Consider the following 20,189-nt stretch of genomic DNA (forward strand, 5'->3'; position numbering starts at 1 on the left):
TTCTTTGAATTCTTCACTGTGTATGCACACATGTATCCTGTTTGGGGCCCCACAGGGATTACCCTGTCAATAGTATCCTATTAATAATCTCACTCTATTGCAGGATTTGTCAGGTGGTAAAACCAGGCAGAAGTATTAGAGACAAATCCATTCTTGAACCAAGGACCAGGATTTAGGAGCACATAGTCAATACTGCACAGGCTTAAATGAGGAAATTTATAAAATAAAGAGACAAAATATTACATTTAAAACATTACAATCTAATATCATAATTGTCAATGATACAGCTGCATTGTTGGGATATATGTTTGGTTGTGTCTTTTTCCTATCGATGTCTGTCTTAATTGGATAAAGCTTTCGATTAAAATCAGTGCGCCCAACGTGGGGCTCGAACCCACGACCCTGAGATTAAGAGTCTCATGCTCTACCGACTGAGCTAGCCGGGCTGTAAAACCAGCGCCAGGGTGTGGTAGATCTCTACATTTCGACAAAATGCCTACCTTTGTACATAAATAAAATGCTTGTAATATGAGTCACACGTGTTGAAAGAATCCAACGCAAAAAAAAAATGATGTGTCTGTTTGTGTAGGCGGACAGATAGACATTTTTCTCCTTTACCATAAAAAAAATCATGTAACAGCTGGAAGAGAGCTAAAAGATTGATATCAGGAATATTTACAAAAATATTTCGAATCCTAATTCTAAAATGTTTATCACAGAACCAATCAAAATAATGTATATTATAGTATTTAACGATAATTTCGTATATTACAATGATTTGATAAAGTTAATAAATACATGTAGCAGCCAGCAGCCACTGCTTCCTTCTATGCTGTCTAGCTGCACGATTAACTTCAAGTTATGGAGAATCTTTATGTTTAATTTGATTGTTTGACAAATTTCGGGCTGTCCAGGGATCAGTTGTAGGAGATGAGACAGCCAACCAATCACATAACTCCTGAGAAAAAACAGAACGAACCATTGGCTAGGGGAGTGCAGGCACGTGTCTCATGACGTCTCTTGGTTTCGACCAATAACGTCCCTCACCACGCCCACAACTTCAACTTCTCTTTCGAGAGCTCATTAATATTCATTAGGGCTTGTAGCTTTGGATCCTGATTGGATAATAGACGTACTGAAGGCAAATAAATTATATTTTGACGTAATTTCTCCGTTTTAAGATTATGTGTTCGATCAGGAATAAACAAAAAGCACAATAATAAAGAATATAATGAGGAATAAGACAACACTTTGAATCCAGGACAAATATTTTATTTATATCAGTCTCACAAATGGTGGAAACACACAAAAAAATTGTGATACGTTGTTAACAACATCCACGTGTAAACAAAATGTCTTTGGCTTTTTTTTTTCTTCTTTTCCACTAAGAAAATATTAAATATCTAGTAACATTTAACTGTCAGAAAATAGACATTATTCGTTATAAGTCTGTCCACAGAATCATCCGCAGTATTGCATAATTTTCAAGGTCAAGATTAATAATACTTGTAATTAAGTACAGATAGTAAATTTACCTTCATGAGAGAATTCTACTTTAGCAAGGGTTTTTTACTGACAGTGCATCTCTTACACATGGTGCTAACATTAGTTTAGTGTCACAGGGCATCATTATATTCCTTTACAATCTTTAAATATTCTTTACAGTACACATGTACCAGCTCTGTCATTTAAGGAGCACAGTCTGAACAACAAACTATTAAACTGAGTGATTCAGTGCACAAATGATGTCAGTGTCAGTGTGTGTGGGATTTGCAGATACATGCTGCAGTAGTGTGTTTTTCTGTCTATTCTCAATTTCCAGATTATACTTAGATCGATATGTGTATTTTTAACAATAGATTAAGCTGTAGTTGTCAAGTTTACATAACAGCGATATGCAACAAAAAGCTGAAATAAATCCTAGTCCGTTTTGCCAAAAAATTGTGTGGAAAATGGGAAAATCCTGCTCCACCAAAATAAAAGCAATAGATTATTCAGGCTTCGAGTATTTTCATTGATTAGTTTTGTACGAAATAATAGCTGGACCCCAGTCTTCATTTATTTCATTTCCTGATACCATTTGGCCAATGACATATCTAACTAACATCACTCTCAAACTAAATAAATTAATTATTTGTAAAACACAAAGTAACAAAATGCCATTAGACATAGACAGAAATCCCTATTACTGGCTGGTTACAGTTATATCAAGCAGTATATTGGCCAACAGGCTTGTAACAACATTCCCTTCAATCTGTTACTATAAAAAAATAGCTTTGGGACTAAAAATGTTCTCTTTCTCAAATATACATTTGTCTGGTCCGAGTCATTTCAGAATGGACCATTTGATCTGCTCTTTGGCCGACTGCAGAACCTGGAAAACAACAACAAAAAAGCATGGTGTAAATAAAGTTAAAAAAAAAACATAATTAAAAAATACAAAACATTAAAAACAGTGACAACCATTAAATCTGAAATTTAGAGAAGCCTTGGTCATCATAGAGCAATAAACTAACAAAAAACCTGCTTTTTGTTTTGAAGCTATTTCATGCTCACAGAGAAAACTTAAATAAATACTTGTTTGCTATTTCGCTTTTTCTGTGATAATCATTTTGATAATAAAAGTAGTATAAGCACTGCAGTAATTTCAGTTAACATCTTTGAAGATCTTGTATAGTGTTGCAGTGCCACTGTTCACCCACTAGAGGTCAGACTGAGCAAAGACATGCTCAGACAACTGACTACACCTAGTCTGTTTACAGACTAGAGTGCTGAAAGTATGCTGAGCCGCCTCACTTCTGCCTTTTTCATTATGCAGTTCGAGAAAAAAGTCGAAATAACGAGAAAAAAAAAGTCGAAATGACGAAAATAAAGTCACTATTTTTCTGGATGAGGATTAGGGTCAGATAGGAGAATTTTTTTTTAATCATTATTAAGTTCGAGAAAAAAAGTCGAAATGTGGAGAATAAAGTTGAAATACAAAGTTGAGAAAATACGTATATAATAAATATTATATTACAATATATGTCTAAAAAATAGCACAAAATCACAAAAACAAAAGGTTTACTTTATTCTGGTCATTTCGAGTTTTTGGGAAAATCTGCTTTTACGTAATTTTAGAAAAATGTTTAGACATATATTCTATATCATATACATATTTTCTCGGCATTGTATTTCGACTTTTTTCTCGAACATAATAATGAATTAGTTTTTCTCCTACCTGGCCCTAATCCTTCCTATTCCGTATTAACCAATTAACGTTAACCCACATGCTACATTCGCTGGTTGGCATCTCGCATCTACTGTATAACAGGGATAGGAACTGTAATACACAGGCTTTTGATTGCCTTAACTTAATAGTGCTGCCCTAGAGAGACAGGGGGAAACGGTAAGCTAAATGGTCAGTGTGGAACAACATTTCACTCAAATCTAAAATATGTTATTAAAAAAATAGATTTTTTTCTCCCTCCTGGTCTTTAATGATCTACATTAAATTCCGCTGTTCGTTTTTTCCTCAATATTCAGCCTCTGTCAATTATTCAGCACTGAGGTTGTAGTTCCTCTTTTTAACAGCAGGGGGCACATGGAGCTCACTGTTGTGGGATTAGTGGGATCCTGGCAGTCCCATACTGAGTTCTACTGCTTTCATCTGTTTAGCGCTACTAAAAAGTGTATGGTAATATGATGTTCTGCACTACAGGTACGTTTACTTATGACACTTGAAGTAAATTTTGCTGATACTACTTTGTACTTTTACTAAAGTGACATATCATGCAGCACTGTTACTTTTCCGTCCTGTTGTTTAATCTTGGTCAGTCTACTTACATATCTGAGGCAAATATACTTTATGAACGCACACTTTTCAGCTATTCTTAGATGTTTTTTGGGACATGTATACCACCATATAAATATGGAAGACATTTTAAATCAGGTTCCATGACCTCTTTGTGCATATTTTTGCCTTTTTAATGTTTAATAATCTTCCAAAAAATATTATTAATGCATATAATGCAAGTCCAAAATCCAGACACACAGATCCTTAAGGACAAAATGTCGAATTGAAACTAATCAACACAATATTTCTTTTAAACATAAAACCATGCATTCTGTTATACCAGGCTTAAAAATGGAAGGTTTTACTATTTTCCACCAGATTGAGCCATAATGTTATGTTTGCCATATGAGCCATGTTATTCCCAGTTTCCATTGGAGTTATTGCTGCTGTATTATGGAGCTCTGCACTGTTTGATGACATGCAGAAAAATCAATGCTGTTGGTCATCATCCCACACTGGGAAAAAATACCTCTAGCATTTAGTACACCATTTTTTTTGTTTGTTTTTTCATAAGGTGGCATTATGTAAACAATTGGAAGACTTGATAAAACAATGCGAAGGGTTATAATTCTCATCATGAATGATTATTTGATATTTAATAGTTATGATCAGGATGGATCATATCTAACTCAGTGAAAGTAAAAAATGTATAGGTCTGCGTTTGAGTAAAATTAACATTTTTGTTTCATTCTATAAAGTGCTGACAACATTTCTCTCAAATTTGAAATTAAAATATTGCCATTCAGAGCATTTATTGGCAGAAAACAGACCTGTTCAAAATAACAAAAAAAAGATGTAGTGTTTTCAGATCTCGAATAATGCAAAGAAAACATAATCATATTCATTTTTAAACAACACAACACTAATATTTTAACTTAGGAAGAGTTTAGAAATCATTATTGGTGGGATAATCTCAATCTTTAATCACAGTAGTGGTTTTTATAATCTTCCTCATAAAATAAGATTTGGTTCAGGTTCACCTGATCAGTGTCTCATTGAGTGGAATGAAGAGGCTTGTGTTGGAATCGAACAAACACTGGAATGTACTGGCTGCCATGGTTGTAGAGATTTTGATTTGTGAGAATGGTCTCTTAATTTTTTCCAGAGCTGTATATATCATAAATCATTTATGGCGCTTTTGTCCTCCAAGGTAACAAGAGGGAGTTATTATAAAAAGGTGCTAAAAGGGTTAAAAACCACAGTATAGTGCTCCAGTACTGACTAGATAATGACATGGGAGAGTATCGTCACAGCGTGTGGCGTGTAGTGCTACAGTAGGATCACCTATGTGTGCAGTGTAGGGTTGTTGTGAAGTTAGTAGTGACTTACGTTAGTGGTCAGAGCCAGTTTCTCTGTTATGTGCTGTCAGGGTGAAAGCAAGAGATACAGAAAAGCTTAGCATGAGTACACGCACGCACACTCTTCTACAAGCAAGCACAGAAACATGTCCATGCACATGTTCATTCCTGCACACAAGCAGGGAGCAGCTAAAGAAAAAAAGCACATCAGAAACACACTGCTGTTACAGTGATGGTTGGAATGCTATGCCAGTATTTAGGAAGCTACAGTGCTCAAGAGGATGTTAATCCATTTATTTATCCATCAAACGGTTTGATCACAGTTGAGCCCATTAGTGCTGTCTGGTGCCTTTGAGCTGAAGCCAAGCTAGCTTGCTGCTACCTTAACATGTGTGTCGAGCTAAAGCGTTAGCATGCAATCTGGGGAGTTTGCAGACGGATGTCAAACTGTGTAAGAGTTAAGCTTTGTTGTACTATAAGTTAGTAGCATCAGAGAGAAGCAGCTAAAAGATTTGCATGTTAATAACATGTAGAAATGAGGTAAACATGCAGTGTATGCAGTGGCTGAGTGTTCATGTCTATGTAGAATTGTGGCTTCAGTTCATGTAAGCTTTTTTATTGTTATATTTTGTTATATTTTGTTTTATTTAAATGTCAAGTTTGATGTTATTTCCATTTCCATTTCCACTTTTGCCTTTTAACTTCCGAAAAACACAAAACTAAACACATTAGCTAACTAGCTTTTAACCAGTATAAGCTATCCAGTTATTATTACTTATGCACTCATGAATATATTTGCAGTACCTCTTGGTCAACAACTTACTGCTACTTAAGTCTGACTTGCACTATTGCACAGCATACTGCACGACTTACACTTTAAAGACTATTTTTACCTCTCTCTCTTGCAAAACTGTATATTTACATACATGTATATTTTTTGTAGGGTGAGCGTCACAATTGCTACTGGGTGGATTTTGTTGCCTCGGAGGAATAGATCAAGGCTAGCTGTTTCCACCCATTTCCAGTCTTTGTGCTAAGCTAAGCTAAACTGCTGTTTGCTGAAGCTTCATATTACCATACCACACAGGTGTGAAAATGGTACCTATTGTCCTATCCAACTTATTTCAGAAAAAGTCAAACTATTTGAAACATATGATGATCACAAACCTAACAACACATCATGACACATTCACACTACTGGCATAGACAGGAAGTTAAAAGACAAAATATGGCAGCAGGCCTACAGTATGTCTCTGTACATTCAGACCATATGTGTGTATGTGATATACATGTATGTACACACTCAGCATCATTGACGTGTATGTGTGTGTTACCTGGGTCACACTTTGTTCAGATAATGGGTTTTCATCCGCCTGTAAAAAAACCCAAAAGGACATCATTATGTGTACAAGTGAAAAATGCAAAGGTCATGCATTTTATCGCAAACTTACAAAAACACACAAACACAATAAAAAAAAACAAAGCATTGCAAACACCAATGGATCTGTAGAAACAGCATTTCATACTGTAGATAAGTGACATTAAAATTTGTTAACAGCTCAGCCAATCACAACTCATGTTAGAAATTGATTAGTCATGCTAGTGGCTCTAGGGTCGGCAATCTTGGTCTGTCATTCCTCTAGCGCCACCAGCAGGTCAGTGTTTTAAAAATATAGAAAAATGCCAGCTTTATTCATTAAGCCTCTCTGTTAGTCAGCATGCTCTATCACCATGCATTTACCTCATCTGTCTCTCCCATCCTGCCCCCATCCCTTCACTGTCTCCATCTCACTCTCATTCATTCATTCATTTTCTTTCTCTCCTTCACTATCTTTCTCTTCATCTCTCTCTCTCACCCTCTGTCTGTCTGTCTGTCTACAGCAGCTGGCTCTTGTCTGTTTGTCCCTCTACGTTACCGGTGATGTAATCAAACAGGACGAAGCCATAGGCTTGCTCTGACATTAGCTGACACCAATCAGAAGAAGAGAGACAGGGAAAAGGAGAGAAAGAAGATAAAGCAGGTAAGAGTAGCGGGAGAAGCTGTGGGAGGCTACAGTATGAGTCTTAATGCTGTCATTCTGAACAGGCCAAACAACTGCTTTACAATATTACATCTGTCTTCTATTTGAATTTCCATTTATTCAGATCATTAAACAAATTGTAATGATTGATGACAGTCATCTTACCCTGTAATTGACCTTTTGTAGGACCTGCTGGGGGTCACTTTCCAGAATCACCCTGGCAACAGAATAAAACAACCAATCAGGACAGAACAGCACAAGCAGGACAGTGAGTATTTTCTGACATTTTGAATATTAACCAGATAAAAAAAATAGGTTAGCCGACACTTAGAATAATTGTAAGCTAGTTTAAACATGTTGCAAATTAACACTAAGTTTGTTTTGGAGTTGATGGCAAAAAGTGCAAAGAATTCAATGTCCCTTTAATCCACTGTAAACATTATTTCCCTCACCCTCCATCAATGATTTCGTCCACAACCAGGAACACGCCTTCCATGTTATCCAGTAAGCACCTCCGCTCCACATTTTTCCTGCAGAAATGACACAATAGCCCATTATATAATACTGCAAATCTCCCCGAATTATAATTTCAAATGGTTAAAACATTTTTTAGAAGGAACAGTCTGAATTTTTTATGTGTCATTTTTGCTGTCTTGCTGGTCGGAGCCTAGACGACAAATCTAACATGTTCTGCTGTTGCAATCAGTGGCGGAAGAAGTAATCAGATCCCTTATTTAAGTGAAAGTACTAATAACACACTGTGGAATTACTCCACTACAAGTAAAAGTCCTGTATTCAAAACTTACTGAAGTAAAAGTATAAAAGTATCAGCATCAAAATGTACTTAATGTAAAAGTAGTACTAATAATAGTACTTGTAATGCAGAATGGACCTGCTCAGATTGTTTATATATTCTAAATATATTATTGGATTAAATATTAATGATGCATTTATTAAAGCAGCATTTTAATTTTCTCAAGGAAGTAAGGAGTAAAAAGTACAATATGTGCTTCAAAATACAGTGGAGTAGAAGTATAAAGTTACATAAAATGGAAATACTGTAGTCAAGTACAACTTCATCAAAATTGTACGTAAGTACAGTACTTGAGTAAATGTACTTTTTTCCACCACTTTTCACCACTGGTTGCAATAAACATTTATAAAACATGAGTTGTCTGACTGAAATGTAAAAATCTGATTTTTTTTTTTACTAAGCTTCAAATAAGGTTCAATATTTAATAAAACATTTCAAGCTGAATGAGTAGCTGCATGAAAAAGTGTCAAAATGTTTACATTTTTGGTAATTTCCCCAATCATTCATTTGCATGTGGAACATTTCCAGAATATATGGAATACTTCTGAAATTGTTAAAAATTGAGAGACTGAGAGAAGTAATAATGTCCTAATTGAATGTTTCTGATGTTGTTTTTGATGTTTGAATTAAGTTCCTAAATTGAAAAATGTGGAGGAGTTAATCATCAAAAGAGTAGAAGAGTAAAAAAATATTATTTTTTTTTGCAGAAGATTTACATTAATAGCGATTCCAGTCTATATGCTAAGCTAAGCTCATTGCCGTTAGGCTACGGCTCCAAAATGAAAGCAATAACAGAGAGTGGTATCAATCTTCCCATCTGATTTCCCAAAATGCCACCCTTCCTTAAATAGCAAAGTCCTCCCATCAAGTCCTCCACGGCTTGAATTCAAATTCATATGTAGAGTTGGATTTAAAAGGACACAAAAGATATGTTTTATTTCTAAGAATTAGTCAAACATTATGAACAGGTCTGCATGGGGAACATTTACTATTCAACAGCTTCAATCATTTTTAAATTGTAATGCTATGATTTGCACATTTACATATTGCACAGTGCCTATAATCTTCTAGACTGTATTAAAATATCATCTCTTCGTGTCTCCTTTGCTCACACTCTGCATTACTACTGCATCGGGTGCCATGGCAACCACATCAGCCCCTGTTTGGCTGATAATGTTGCAGTCAACAATGAGAGATCCTGGTGTGCAACGCACACAGACAGACAGACAGACAGACAGACAGACAGACAGACAGACAGACTAGGTGTGATTGTGTCATCCAGCAGCCTTATTTTCAAATCAAATGACCATTCCCTTTCAGTTAAAACAAAATGCACCGTGTTGTATTATAAATTCAACAACATGTTATTATGGATTACCATTAGCACCTATGATGCTGAGGTTCGATACATGAGAATGTTTCAGACTCAAGATAGTGCATGGAGAAAACTTCACTGAAGCTGTAAAAACACCAAATAGCATTTTTCATTTGGAAACATTCTGAGGAGCATTATTGTGAGCATGTCTTTTCGCATTTTTAATGTTGCAAAATACCATTAATGATGTAACTTTTTAAGAGTCAGTGAGAGGACATACCTGAGGATCTGACTGAGGGACTCAAACAGGCAGTTCAGCACCGACATCAGCATCAGCTGGAAGGAGAAAAGGACAAATAGCATTTGATCTAATTTAAGTTTTTTAAGCTCTTTAATTTTCAGAGAAACTTTGTCTATGAATTTTAAAAGGTAACACAGCACACTTAAGCGCTCTTCAAAAGCACTTTCCCCTTTATGCACATATTCATTTAAAATGTTTGGCATATGTATTAATTATCGATGTATGATATTATGAACAATATTTTCAGGTTTATGTTATTCCAATAGGGTTCCTACTAAGTCTTCAGGTACGTAACACTAATCTGGGTTAAAATATATAGTGAATTAAAAGATTTTTCTAATGGGTTTTCTGTTTACTCATGGATGAATTTATTTATTTTTACCCCTAAAACCCCTTAATATTACAAAATGACAGTATAGGTACCCTTTAATTTGGACCTTAAAATGATCTTAGTTCTTTATTTGTTAATTAATGCATTGACATTGTTCAAAATGAGAGTGAGAAGTGAGAATTTCAAAGAAAGCAGCTCCCAAAATGGGACACAAATGCTACATCTGCACAAATATTGTTTTACCAGAGAAAGCCAGATTCCCCCTACCTCGTTCTCCTGAGCACTTCCCACCACGTAGAAGAAGAGGTCTATACTGCTCTTATAGACGATGGTCATCCCCTCCAGGAAAGATATCTCATCTATGGAGAGAAGAAGGAGACAGGGGTGGGTTCAGGACGGACAGACATACCCAGTGAAAAGTACTAATAGAACAAAAATTTAAAAAAATAAAATTACTCCACTACGAGTAAAAGTCCTGCATTCAAAACATACTGAAGTAAGTTATATATATATATATATATATATATATATATATATATATATATATAATTAAGTTAAATCTCAACCTGAAAAGTAAAATGCTGGCAGCTAAATGTAGTGGACTAGGTCAAAACCTATATAAGTCTGGAGCCTGTCAGTATGCTGTGTTTGCGGCCAAAAAGATACAATAATAGCCAGCTCTGGTGTCTGGAATGTGAATTCCAGGATATTAAATGTTGAGTGGTCCCAGTAATATTTGTTACTAACGTATACTGAAGAAGCACATCACATGGCATTAAACTAGGTTTGAGACAAATATGATATGATGTGATAGAAAATAAATACTTGAGATCAGAAGGAGGTGGTGAATCGTAGAAGTTTTAGAATAGGGAATAAGGGAAGGAGACAAGGAAGGGTGAGAGAAACAGAGATAATGAAGAAAAAAGCGGGACAAAGGGAGGATGAGGTGGGAGGGAGGGAGAGTTGATATGGGAGAAGAAAGAAAAGAAGCGGAGAATAGGAGGAATGCAGGAGGAGTTCAGGACAAAAGGAGGAATATACTGGGTGTGTGATAAGGAGGCCCGAGGCCGAGACTCAGGTATCAGCTGTATGAAACTAAGAATCATTCTTCCCCTGAAAATAGAGTTGAAGTGTCTTGATTTCCAAGGTTCCCACTAATAACTCCTGTACTAGTACTCCATAGTGGAGACCAGGCATCTATGAAAACTGCTTCCGGCAAGTATCACTGTAAGTGTTGGGCTACTAGGTGGTTAAATGCGTACCAGGTGACATTGGAGCCATTTGTGAGTCCATGGTCGACACAATGCACAGGGAGGAACTTACTGTCTGCTTTGTGTGTCTTGTTGAAAACATTTCTCTCAAAGTTCTTCTGTTCCTTCATGGAGGGGTAAAGCTCGGGGTCATAGTACTGAAATGAACATCAAATAGTGAATGGGTTATGTAGAATTAAAAATTAGACAACCCTCTAAATCTTCATAAAGATCCTGTTTTTACTCATCATGCTAAACAAATAGCCATTCAATGTGTATTTACATCCAGCACTTATTTCTGTAGTTCTCATTGTTAGTGGTTAACACCACTCTCATGCTGGATTTATACTGCCTTCAAAGTGTTATTGTTCATAATTTAATCTTATTGATATCCGCCTCATAAGATATACGAGTGGCATCTCGTCCAACTCTTGTCAAGAAAGCATATTAGCATATTAACCAAAATACTGAACTTTTCCTTTTAAAGGAATTATAAACACCAGGGTTTCCCACAGGATTTTATGAGACTCTGGGGGGACACAACGAACCATCTAGGGGGTCCGGGGGCATGTAAAATGCATCAATCTTCTGCACTTTGACAGCTAAATGAGAGCAAACACCTCACATAACATTTTACACAGTCAGGAGACTCTGTGACATAGAATCTTTATTGTTATCCTACTGTGACATTTTTAATTGCTGTCAACATGTTTTCCGCTAGGACATGGAGTAGCCAGCCAGTGTGGAAAAAGCTGGCATAGCTGGCATGCCCCCATGAGAATTATTTTCCCATTAAAAAGCCCAAATTTGGTGGACTCTTACATATTCTAATGTCACTATTCCATCATATACACTGATCTTAATCATTGCATATTTTAATTAATCATTCTAAAAGAGAATAAGGGTTCTTTTACGTTTTATTTAAGGCATCTTATTTTGACAGTCTTCTTGTAAATTCTATGGTGGATTCTGTTAACACATTGTTCCCTTATTTTGAAAGCTGCATGTGCTTAGCGACAATAAATAATTTGTCATAGTTTAGCTTTTTGTGATTAAAACAACTTCAATTATAAGTTTATATTAGCTCGCGGCTATCGAACGACGTACGTATGTTTGGAGCTCTGACTGTACAGGTTGATAAGAGCAGCAGCAACACAATGCAAAATAACTTTATATTATGAATCGTATAAAATACTTTCTGTAGCTTGAAATGTGACGTTAGTGCAGCACATGAGGCTATAGCGGGACAGATTAAAGTCTGGCGGGCCAACAGAGTCTAGGTAATTAACGGGAAACCCTGAACAACCGGCATTTTATAGGAGTTTTACATTTCAAAAAATGTGAGGAGAAAAAAAAGCCCAGAATTCTGGTTTTGGAGTCTTCACAAAAGCACTTTGAGGTTTTAAAACTAACAAATGTAACTGTAACAGAGCAAATAGAACTGAAGCAAGTTTCAAGTTACAAAACATTACGTTTCTTACAATGAATGGAATGAAAGTCAAACTTGTGCTTTGCATGCTTCAGAGGGTCAGCAGCATATGCAGTTAGTGGGCTAAAACATGTAAGATCACTGGTATGGTCTTTGAGCCGCACCTTTGACAGAAGTCTGTTGCCATCGTTGTCAAGAATTAAGACAGCTTTCACTGTGTAGAGGGAAGGTTCCTGCAACAACAAACAGAGAAAACAGCTTAAATATTTTAGGTCTGCTGAGTCACCTCAGGGAAACATCTGGGACTGGGAGAGTTCATAATGCCACAGCTACAGTCAAAGCCACTCCTCCCACACCTGACCAGTGTGTTCTGTCAACCTTGATCATCCAGATAAAGTCTGCTTTGGCACCAACACCCTGTACACACAGGAGCCGCCCAGTCCAACCAGTCACTGCAGACCATTGTGCTTTCAGATCCCATTCTCCAGTTCACTTATCCATCCATCCAGCCGTCCATTTGACCGTCCTTGCTGAGTTTTCAGACCCGGGACAAAGTTCTGTTATGCACTGACTAGCATAGATTCACAGTCAGAGTGTATCACAGAACTTTGACCAGGAACTCCCAACATCCACTATCAAATTTTCACAGTTCACAGGAGGATGAAGATGACGACAAGGAAGAAGATGCTTTTGTATCAACCACGTTTCATTTCAGGCAGTGTACTGGTCTGGTATTGACTGGGGTCTTTTTAGGGGTATAAAATCCCTTTTTTTGTGGAATTATTATTAATAATAGAGATCTTTACTCAACGTCATATGAGGAGATCACTAAACCACTAAAAAAGTTTTCTCTTGATTGGAAAATAATTATTTTTTTATTTCAAAATCACTAAATGTTTCCAAATCGTAAGGACATATAATAAAAAAACATTATATACACACAAGCACACACATGAGGAACCGTATAGGCAATAATTCATATTTAACCTCTCACATTCACCATTTTATCCCTAACATACACAAAAAAGGTATTTTTTTGTGTATGTTAGGGATAAAATATATGAATTATGGCCTACACAAACACATATACACACATATACACAGACACACACACTAATATCCAGCAGTGGGTGACACTGCTCATGTCAAAATTGTCTAATTTTATGTAAAATTACTTCTCACTTGATTTATTACCTCATAGAGTTGTGTGATATTGAAATGATAAGAAAAACAATAATATACAATATTTATTGTTGTAATATCTGACGAGAGAAACACAATATATCAGGGTTTACGTTCCTTTCCAATGGCTTCACACTTGTTTGAAAGCAAATGAACACACCCACACCTGCCTGTTGGCTGTCTGTGTGAATACAAGCTTCATCCTGAGTCTGTGGGACCTTGACAGAGCAACATAACGGCACGCTGGCGGACAAATTAGGATATGAAGCACATAAAAACATGCAATAACCCGTTCCCTGTCAAATAATGCTGCTTCTTTCATACAGACGCCTTGTGCAGGTGTGCAGCTCTGTTCTTAGGTTGACAAATCTCACAGCTTTGTCCCTCCCTATCATAGGCTTTTATATGACTACTTATAACACCTGTCAGGTGATGTTAATGGTCAAACTAGCGTAAAGTCAGAATATATGCTTGCATGTTGTTAGTTTTCTTTGTTTGAAGCAAGCAAAGAAAAAAAGGGAGAGAGACAGAATATAGCCCAGAGATTCATAACAGATGTGGAATAATTAAATATTGTTCTTTTTTGGTGGACATGTGAGGACAATTATCGATAATGTCCAATTGCAATAATCTGGTTTTATCACCCAAGACTATTCAGTAAACATTCTCATTATGAGTTTATGGTCTCAATCAAGTCTTACTCAATACAGCATGACGTTCATTTTGGAAATTATGGTCACATTTAAAACAAAATTGACGATAAAGCAGGGTATGCTTTAGGGTCTGGCTATTTTATGATTGAAAGGTCACTAACACCAGTTAACTTGAACATTTTGGTCGCTTAAAAATGTCTTTTTCAGTGTTCGGTTGGTCTAAAAGACACTCTGAGGAGTCGGCTGTTCGTTTTCAGTAAATAACTGTCCCACTACTGATGAGGTACTGTCATTCCAGCTCCAGATCCATTCTGCACATGTACGGCTCGCAGAGAAATGATATGAGGACAGACATAAATTAAGATGATGACAGACAAAATGCCCAAACCAAAAACGTCCACAGACCCATGAGTGACGTCATGGTGGCTATATTCATTATTTTATACAGTCTTTGTTCTGTTCCCTCATTTCAAGGGGTAGGAAGTAAATGTTTTGGAGTCGGCATCTTTTTCATGGCGGAACAGTAAACAAACTGTGATTTCAGTACAGTACTAGTGGTGTTCAGTCATACACCACTGCAGTGTTCTTAATAAACATTTCATGCAATGGTCCATAAACCCTTTCCCTCTCTCTGTCACTCTCTCTTAAACACACACATACACACACACACTCCAAACACGGCGGCACACACCCCTTGTCTCTACAGTCCTGAAGTTATATAAATGTTTAATCCCATTTTTATGTTAAATCTTGATGTTAAAAGTAACTTAAGCTAGCTAAATGTAGTCAAAATTGTACTTAAGTACAGTACTTGATAAATGTACTTAGCTACATTCCACATTTGGAGTATTATTGTTATATATTCTAATACTTCCATTTTTGCACTGAAGAGTCAAGAGATTTCTTTTGTATTTGGCACCTGTTGATATTTATACTTTACACCAAAATTTAGATTTATGGTTGATTTCTATTTTGTTGTAAGATTTTTATTTACACAGACTCAAAAGAATTTAAAATATAAATATTTTCTATATATTTTTCAGTATTTTGTCATTTCGTCAAGAAAATCTTCATTGCAAAAATACCCTGAAATATCATGATATTCATGAAGGGCCCTAATACAAACTGTATGTCTAGCTACAGCCTCTGTCTCAGTGAGAATGTCAATGCAAAGAGAGAAGGCTTATCTGACTCATTTAAGTCTCAACATTACAAGCTAAATTCCTAAAATGTAAAAATGGCCATTTTGGTTTAAACATTATGATTTTCTCTGGAGTGTATGTTTAGAAGTAGATCATGGATTAAGACAAAACCAGAGGACCAATTTAGATGTCTTGAGACTGTTCACTAAAAACGTCTTGCAATTTGGCCTTACTGGTTGTCTAAACCGCAATTTTGATTTAGTTGTTGATTTGTAACACATTAAGGAAATGACATGCTGACAGAGCGTTCTGGGCGTTAAGCTGACAAAGAACAGTAACAGCAGTAGTTTCTCCAACAACAGACTCCAACACATTTTACAATAAAAAGACTTTAAAACCAACATTTTTTGCTCCCAACCGCTGTTTTTATTGTATTGTATCCTTAAAAAGATTTACGGCACAAAACAGGAAGAAGCATAATTCACCCAGAGTGAATGGAGAAAAAGAGAAGTCTTAAAATAATAATTTCACATTTTGGAAAGTATGCTTATTTGCATTCTTTCTTATAGTGCACCTACGGCCACTTGCCGACGGATTATGATGAGGAAGCATTCTTTCCAAGAGACTGCTGAGAAGACTCTGACTATTCTATCTGTCTGGTAAATATGGAGCTGGGGCAAAGCAGCTGATTAGCTTCATTTGGCACAGTGAAATGTCTTTTTACACTTTGGTTTTTGAACAAAATGGAACAAACAAGGTACAAAATATTAACCAGTAAGCTTTAAAGTGCTGCTAAATGGATTTTTTCTCCCATTCGACAGAGCCAACTGTCTTTAAGTATAATTCACAGTGCACAACTTTTGCGTTTTAAAAAAATATTTGTGAGTGGTCCAAAGCTATGGAGACAGTAAGGAAGAATTGGAGCAAGCAAGAGAGTAAAAAACAGCAATGATGGAAAGAGCAATAAAAAATTATAGTTTAGTAAAAGCGCATAAGTATTTAAGTACAGTATTATATCTAATTTTATGAACAGCAGCCACTATGGCCAGAAATATACAGGAAAATGTGAAATTGTAGTGTAGTGATGGCAAAAGTGGCTCAATGTTGTCAGTTACACAGCAATATCTATCTAAGGATTAAAATCAGCTAACTTTAGCCACCATACGCTGCTGCTCAGATCGGTCCATGTCAGACTCTGAGGACCAAAGCCTGAGAGTTTTATAGCTTCAGTTCCAAGGAACACTGTGTTATTTCTTCTTACAAAAGTAAAAAAAAAAAAAAAAAAAAAAAGAGTGTCAACAGTAAAAGCATTCATATGCAGATGGAGTGTTAAATTATTTATTTGTTATTTTTTAAGATAGCTGAAGCATTTTTCATGCTTTATTTCAATAGTGATAGATACAGAGCGGAGAGAGGAGAGTGGGGAAGACGTGCACAAAAAGACTGCAGGCTGGACTCGAAACCCGGGTCACTGCACTAAGACTTTAGTGGTTCGCTATCAACCAGTAAGCCAGGAGTTGATTTTTACTGCTTTATATCAGTGGTGACAAAAGTAACAATACCGCAATGTGAAAATACTCTGTAACAAGCAGTGGTGGAAAGTAACTAAGTACATTTACTCAAGTACTGTACTAAAGTACAATTTTGAGGTACTTGTACTTTACTTGAGTATTTCTATTTTATGTAACTTTATACTTCTACTTCACTGCATTTTAAGGCAAATATTGTACTTTTACTCCACAACATTAAGCTGACAGTTCTAGTTACTTTTTAAGTAAAGATTTAACATAAAAACATGATTAATTTCAAGTCATGAGACATTTTTTTTAAGGATGCACAATATTATTGTTATATATTGTTATCGGTATCCGCCGATATTGGCTTGAAAATGAACACACCGATATCCGCCGATATAATGTAGTCTGAGCCCACCTATTTTTTTTATATTCTGATTACGGACTGAAGCTGCTTATATTTTTTGTACTTTGTGATTTTGTTTGCACAGTGCAGATTGATTCGTCACATATTGGGCTCCTGTTTTAAGTTAAATTTGAATTCAAGCAGCAGTCTGTAAGGTACATGTAGTTTTATTCAATTTTGGTTTAATTGCATTTACATTTAATTGCTGTACAGTTGCACTTTTCACATGTTCCCAGTGAACGGAGGTTATGTTTACTTATTATGTCAATTGGGAAATTGGCCAAATTTGCCCTGATTGTGGGTATCAATTGTGCGAGACAAAAATATCGGTATCGGTAATCGGCTCAATGAGTTGAAAAAATCGACATATCAGCAAAAAATCCAATATCGTGCATCCCTAATTTTTTTTAAAATGAAACCTGTTAACAGTATATTAAGTATTTAAAATGAGCTCCATCTTTACAAAAGCATCAATACAAATAATCTCATAATATATTTGGAATTTATGTAAAAATCTGAGTGGGTCCATTCTGCATCACGAGTACTTCTACTTTTGATACTTTAAGTACATTTTGATACTTTTGTACTTTTACTTCAGTAAGTTTTGAATGCAGGACTTTTACTTGTAGAGGAGTAATTAAACAGTGTGGTATTAGTACTTTTACTTAAGTAAGGGATCTGAAAACTTTTACCACCACTGGCTACAAGTAAAAGCCCTGAATACTTAGATATTGGTAGAAAAAAAAAATACTTGTGTGGAAATCGAACCCGGCATAATGTTGCATATTATATCAGGATGTTGCCATCAGAGCTGACACAATCACTCACGTACACACATGCATTGATGATGGCATAACAACTGAAGTTGTTTGACTGTGGGTCGAAAAGTTTAACTAACCTGTCAACATCACTAATGAATGTAAAAATGAATTCAACTGACAAATAGTCACATTGCCAGATCTCCACGGCTTCACCAATTATCATTCTGGGATTATTTGTTTTTCTTTAAAACAAACATATTTGTCAGGGTGTTGTACTATTATCTTTGAGCTGGGCACAAAACTGTACTGCACAGATAGTACAACATGCACCTCAATAAGTGATACATCAAGCTCATGGGACAGAACCTTAGGGTTAGACAAGCACTGGAGTTTGAAGCAAAAGCAGACAAGTTGCTGCAAAGCACAGTGTAAGTCTTCTTAAACCTTGACAAACTTTTCCAGTTTGTTCTCTATATGTCCAAAACAGCATTTAAATTCTGTTAGAATTGCAACCATTTTGTTAGTTTCAAGAAAACCAAAGCTGATGCCTGCCTGGTTGCCAGCCTGGCAACCCCTTCAAAAGGTTACTGTTGAGCCCTGTATATTGTTTGATTATTGTTAATAATGCATTAATGTCTACATATAATTTTACTGTTCTGGTTAGTCTATGTGGCACAGTTTGCACCACTTATTCTATAACCATGGATTTAAGATGATAATAGGTTTTTGTGAAGTAAATAGTAACTATAATTGTCAGGCAAATGTAGTAAAGTAGAAGTAGTGTCTTGCAAGTAAAGTATTGTACAAGTCAAGCAGCTTAGAGCAAAACATTTCTCTCAGTAGTGGAGAGGAAGTAGTGGCATTAATGGAAATATTCAAGTAAAGTGTCCTACATTAAGTACAATACTTGGGTACTTTCCAGCATTGAGAGAGAGAATGACACACAAAAATGAAAAAGACACTGGCACAAAGAATTGGAGTTAATGTAAGAAAAGGTCGAGATTAAAGGGTGAGAGAGAGAGAGAGAGAGAGAGAGAGAGAGAGAGAGAGAGAGAGAGAGAGAACGGTGGACGTGGCACCTACTCTGCTCTACACGTCAACCGATGTGTGCACATATGCTCAACACAAGCAGCTACGGCTTTAACTACACACAGTCATGCTGTGTGATCCGGACCGGATCGGGTCTGAACGGTGAAGTGATCCTGCAGGAGCCGAAGCTTCGGCTGATAGTTCCGTGTCCTGTTGCGCTCTGTGCTGGACTCTGTGTGGATAAGTGGATAACAGCTGTGGCTCTCCCGCTCTGTTGTAATGGAGTTAACACCATAATAAGTTGTCGCACTGTAACCAGCACACACAATCTGGACTATTTTTAAACGCACGGAACAAAAAGCGGTGGCTTTTAGACGCACTTGCACGTGAAACATCAGATCAGGCCTGCGCGTCCACAGTCACAAACAGAACAGATCACATTGATGAATTAAAGCATAAATCAAACCTATTCCTGATTCATGAACAGTCTGCGGCCAAGCCCCACTCCCCCTCCCTCTTCAGTAAGCCCACCACCGAAACTGCCAGAATGCAACAAATGTCCCTCGCGTTAATAAAAAGCAGCACAAAATTAAACAAAGTGGCTAGTACACAACATCCCTGCAAACCCCAAACTGAAGGTGTCGGGTCCCGAGCCCGGTGAAACGGCGGAGAGGCTCACCAGAGACGTGGAGTCCATCGCTGCCGCTGCCGCCGTGCTCGCTCGGTGTGTTGACGTGGACAGCTCTGAGCTGTCACACCGAGCCGTCCGGGCGCGCTCCCGCTCCCGCAGCAGCCAACCGGATAAAACCACAGGAGGAGCGGAGTGACAGCAGAGCGCGCTCCCGACAGCTTCTTCCTCTCCCTCACTGGCGTTTCACAATAAAAGTCTTCCTCTGAGGCTAGCGTGT

The 20,189-nt window shown here is 36.7% G+C and overlaps 1 protein-coding gene and 1 non-coding gene across 3 annotated transcripts; both read right to left on the reverse strand.

Annotated features, from left to right (window-relative positions):
• Positions 1–373: 373 nt before the first annotated feature.
• Positions 374–446, reverse strand: trnak-cuu (transfer RNA lysine (anticodon CUU)). The gene has a single exon. It is a non-coding gene; the product is annotated as a tRNA-Lys (tRNA).
• Positions 447–1,256: 810 nt separating this feature from the next.
• Positions 1,257–20,093, reverse strand: copz2 (COPI coat complex subunit zeta 2). Of its 2 annotated transcripts, XM_059347758.1 has the most exons (10): positions 19,961–20,093; positions 12,759–12,827; positions 11,239–11,323; positions 10,183–10,274; positions 9,564–9,619; positions 7,607–7,684; positions 7,320–7,371; positions 6,468–6,506; positions 5,165–5,197; positions 1,257–2,374 (listed from the first exon to the last, which is right to left on the reverse strand). In XM_059347758.1, exons 1-10 carry the CDS (start codon positions 19,976–19,978, stop codon positions 2,327–2,329), a joined length of 570 nt encoding a protein of 189 aa, XP_059203741.1. In that variant the 5' UTR covers positions 19,979–20,093; the 3' UTR covers positions 1,257–2,326. The 2 variants fall into 2 exon arrangements, with proteins under 2 accessions (XP_059203741.1, XP_059203742.1); XM_059347759.1 differs by lacking the exon at positions 5,165–5,197 and having other exon boundaries at positions 19,961–20,088.
• Between the last annotated feature and the right edge of the window lie 96 nt (positions 20,094–20,189).

This window comes from Centropristis striata, chromosome 13 (genome assembly GCF_030273125.1).
Source record: "Centropristis striata isolate RG_2023a ecotype Rhode Island chromosome 13, C.striata_1.0, whole genome shotgun sequence".
NCBI lineage: Eukaryota > Metazoa > Chordata > Actinopteri > Perciformes > Serranidae > Centropristis > Centropristis striata.

What these genes read in the sequence shown, in the direction of transcription:
- copz2 (XM_059347758.1), bottom strand. An exon ending in GACGAAATCATTGATGGAGG is followed by an intron (nt 7,372 to 7,606) that starts GTGAGGGAAATA and finishes TTCTGTTGCCAG; the next exon opens with GGTGATTCTGGAAAGTGACC. An exon ending in AACTGGCTCTGACCACTAAC is followed by an intron (nt 2,375 to 5,164) that starts GTAAGTCACTAC and finishes GTTGTTTTCCAG; the next exon opens with GTTCTGCAGTCGGCCAAAGA.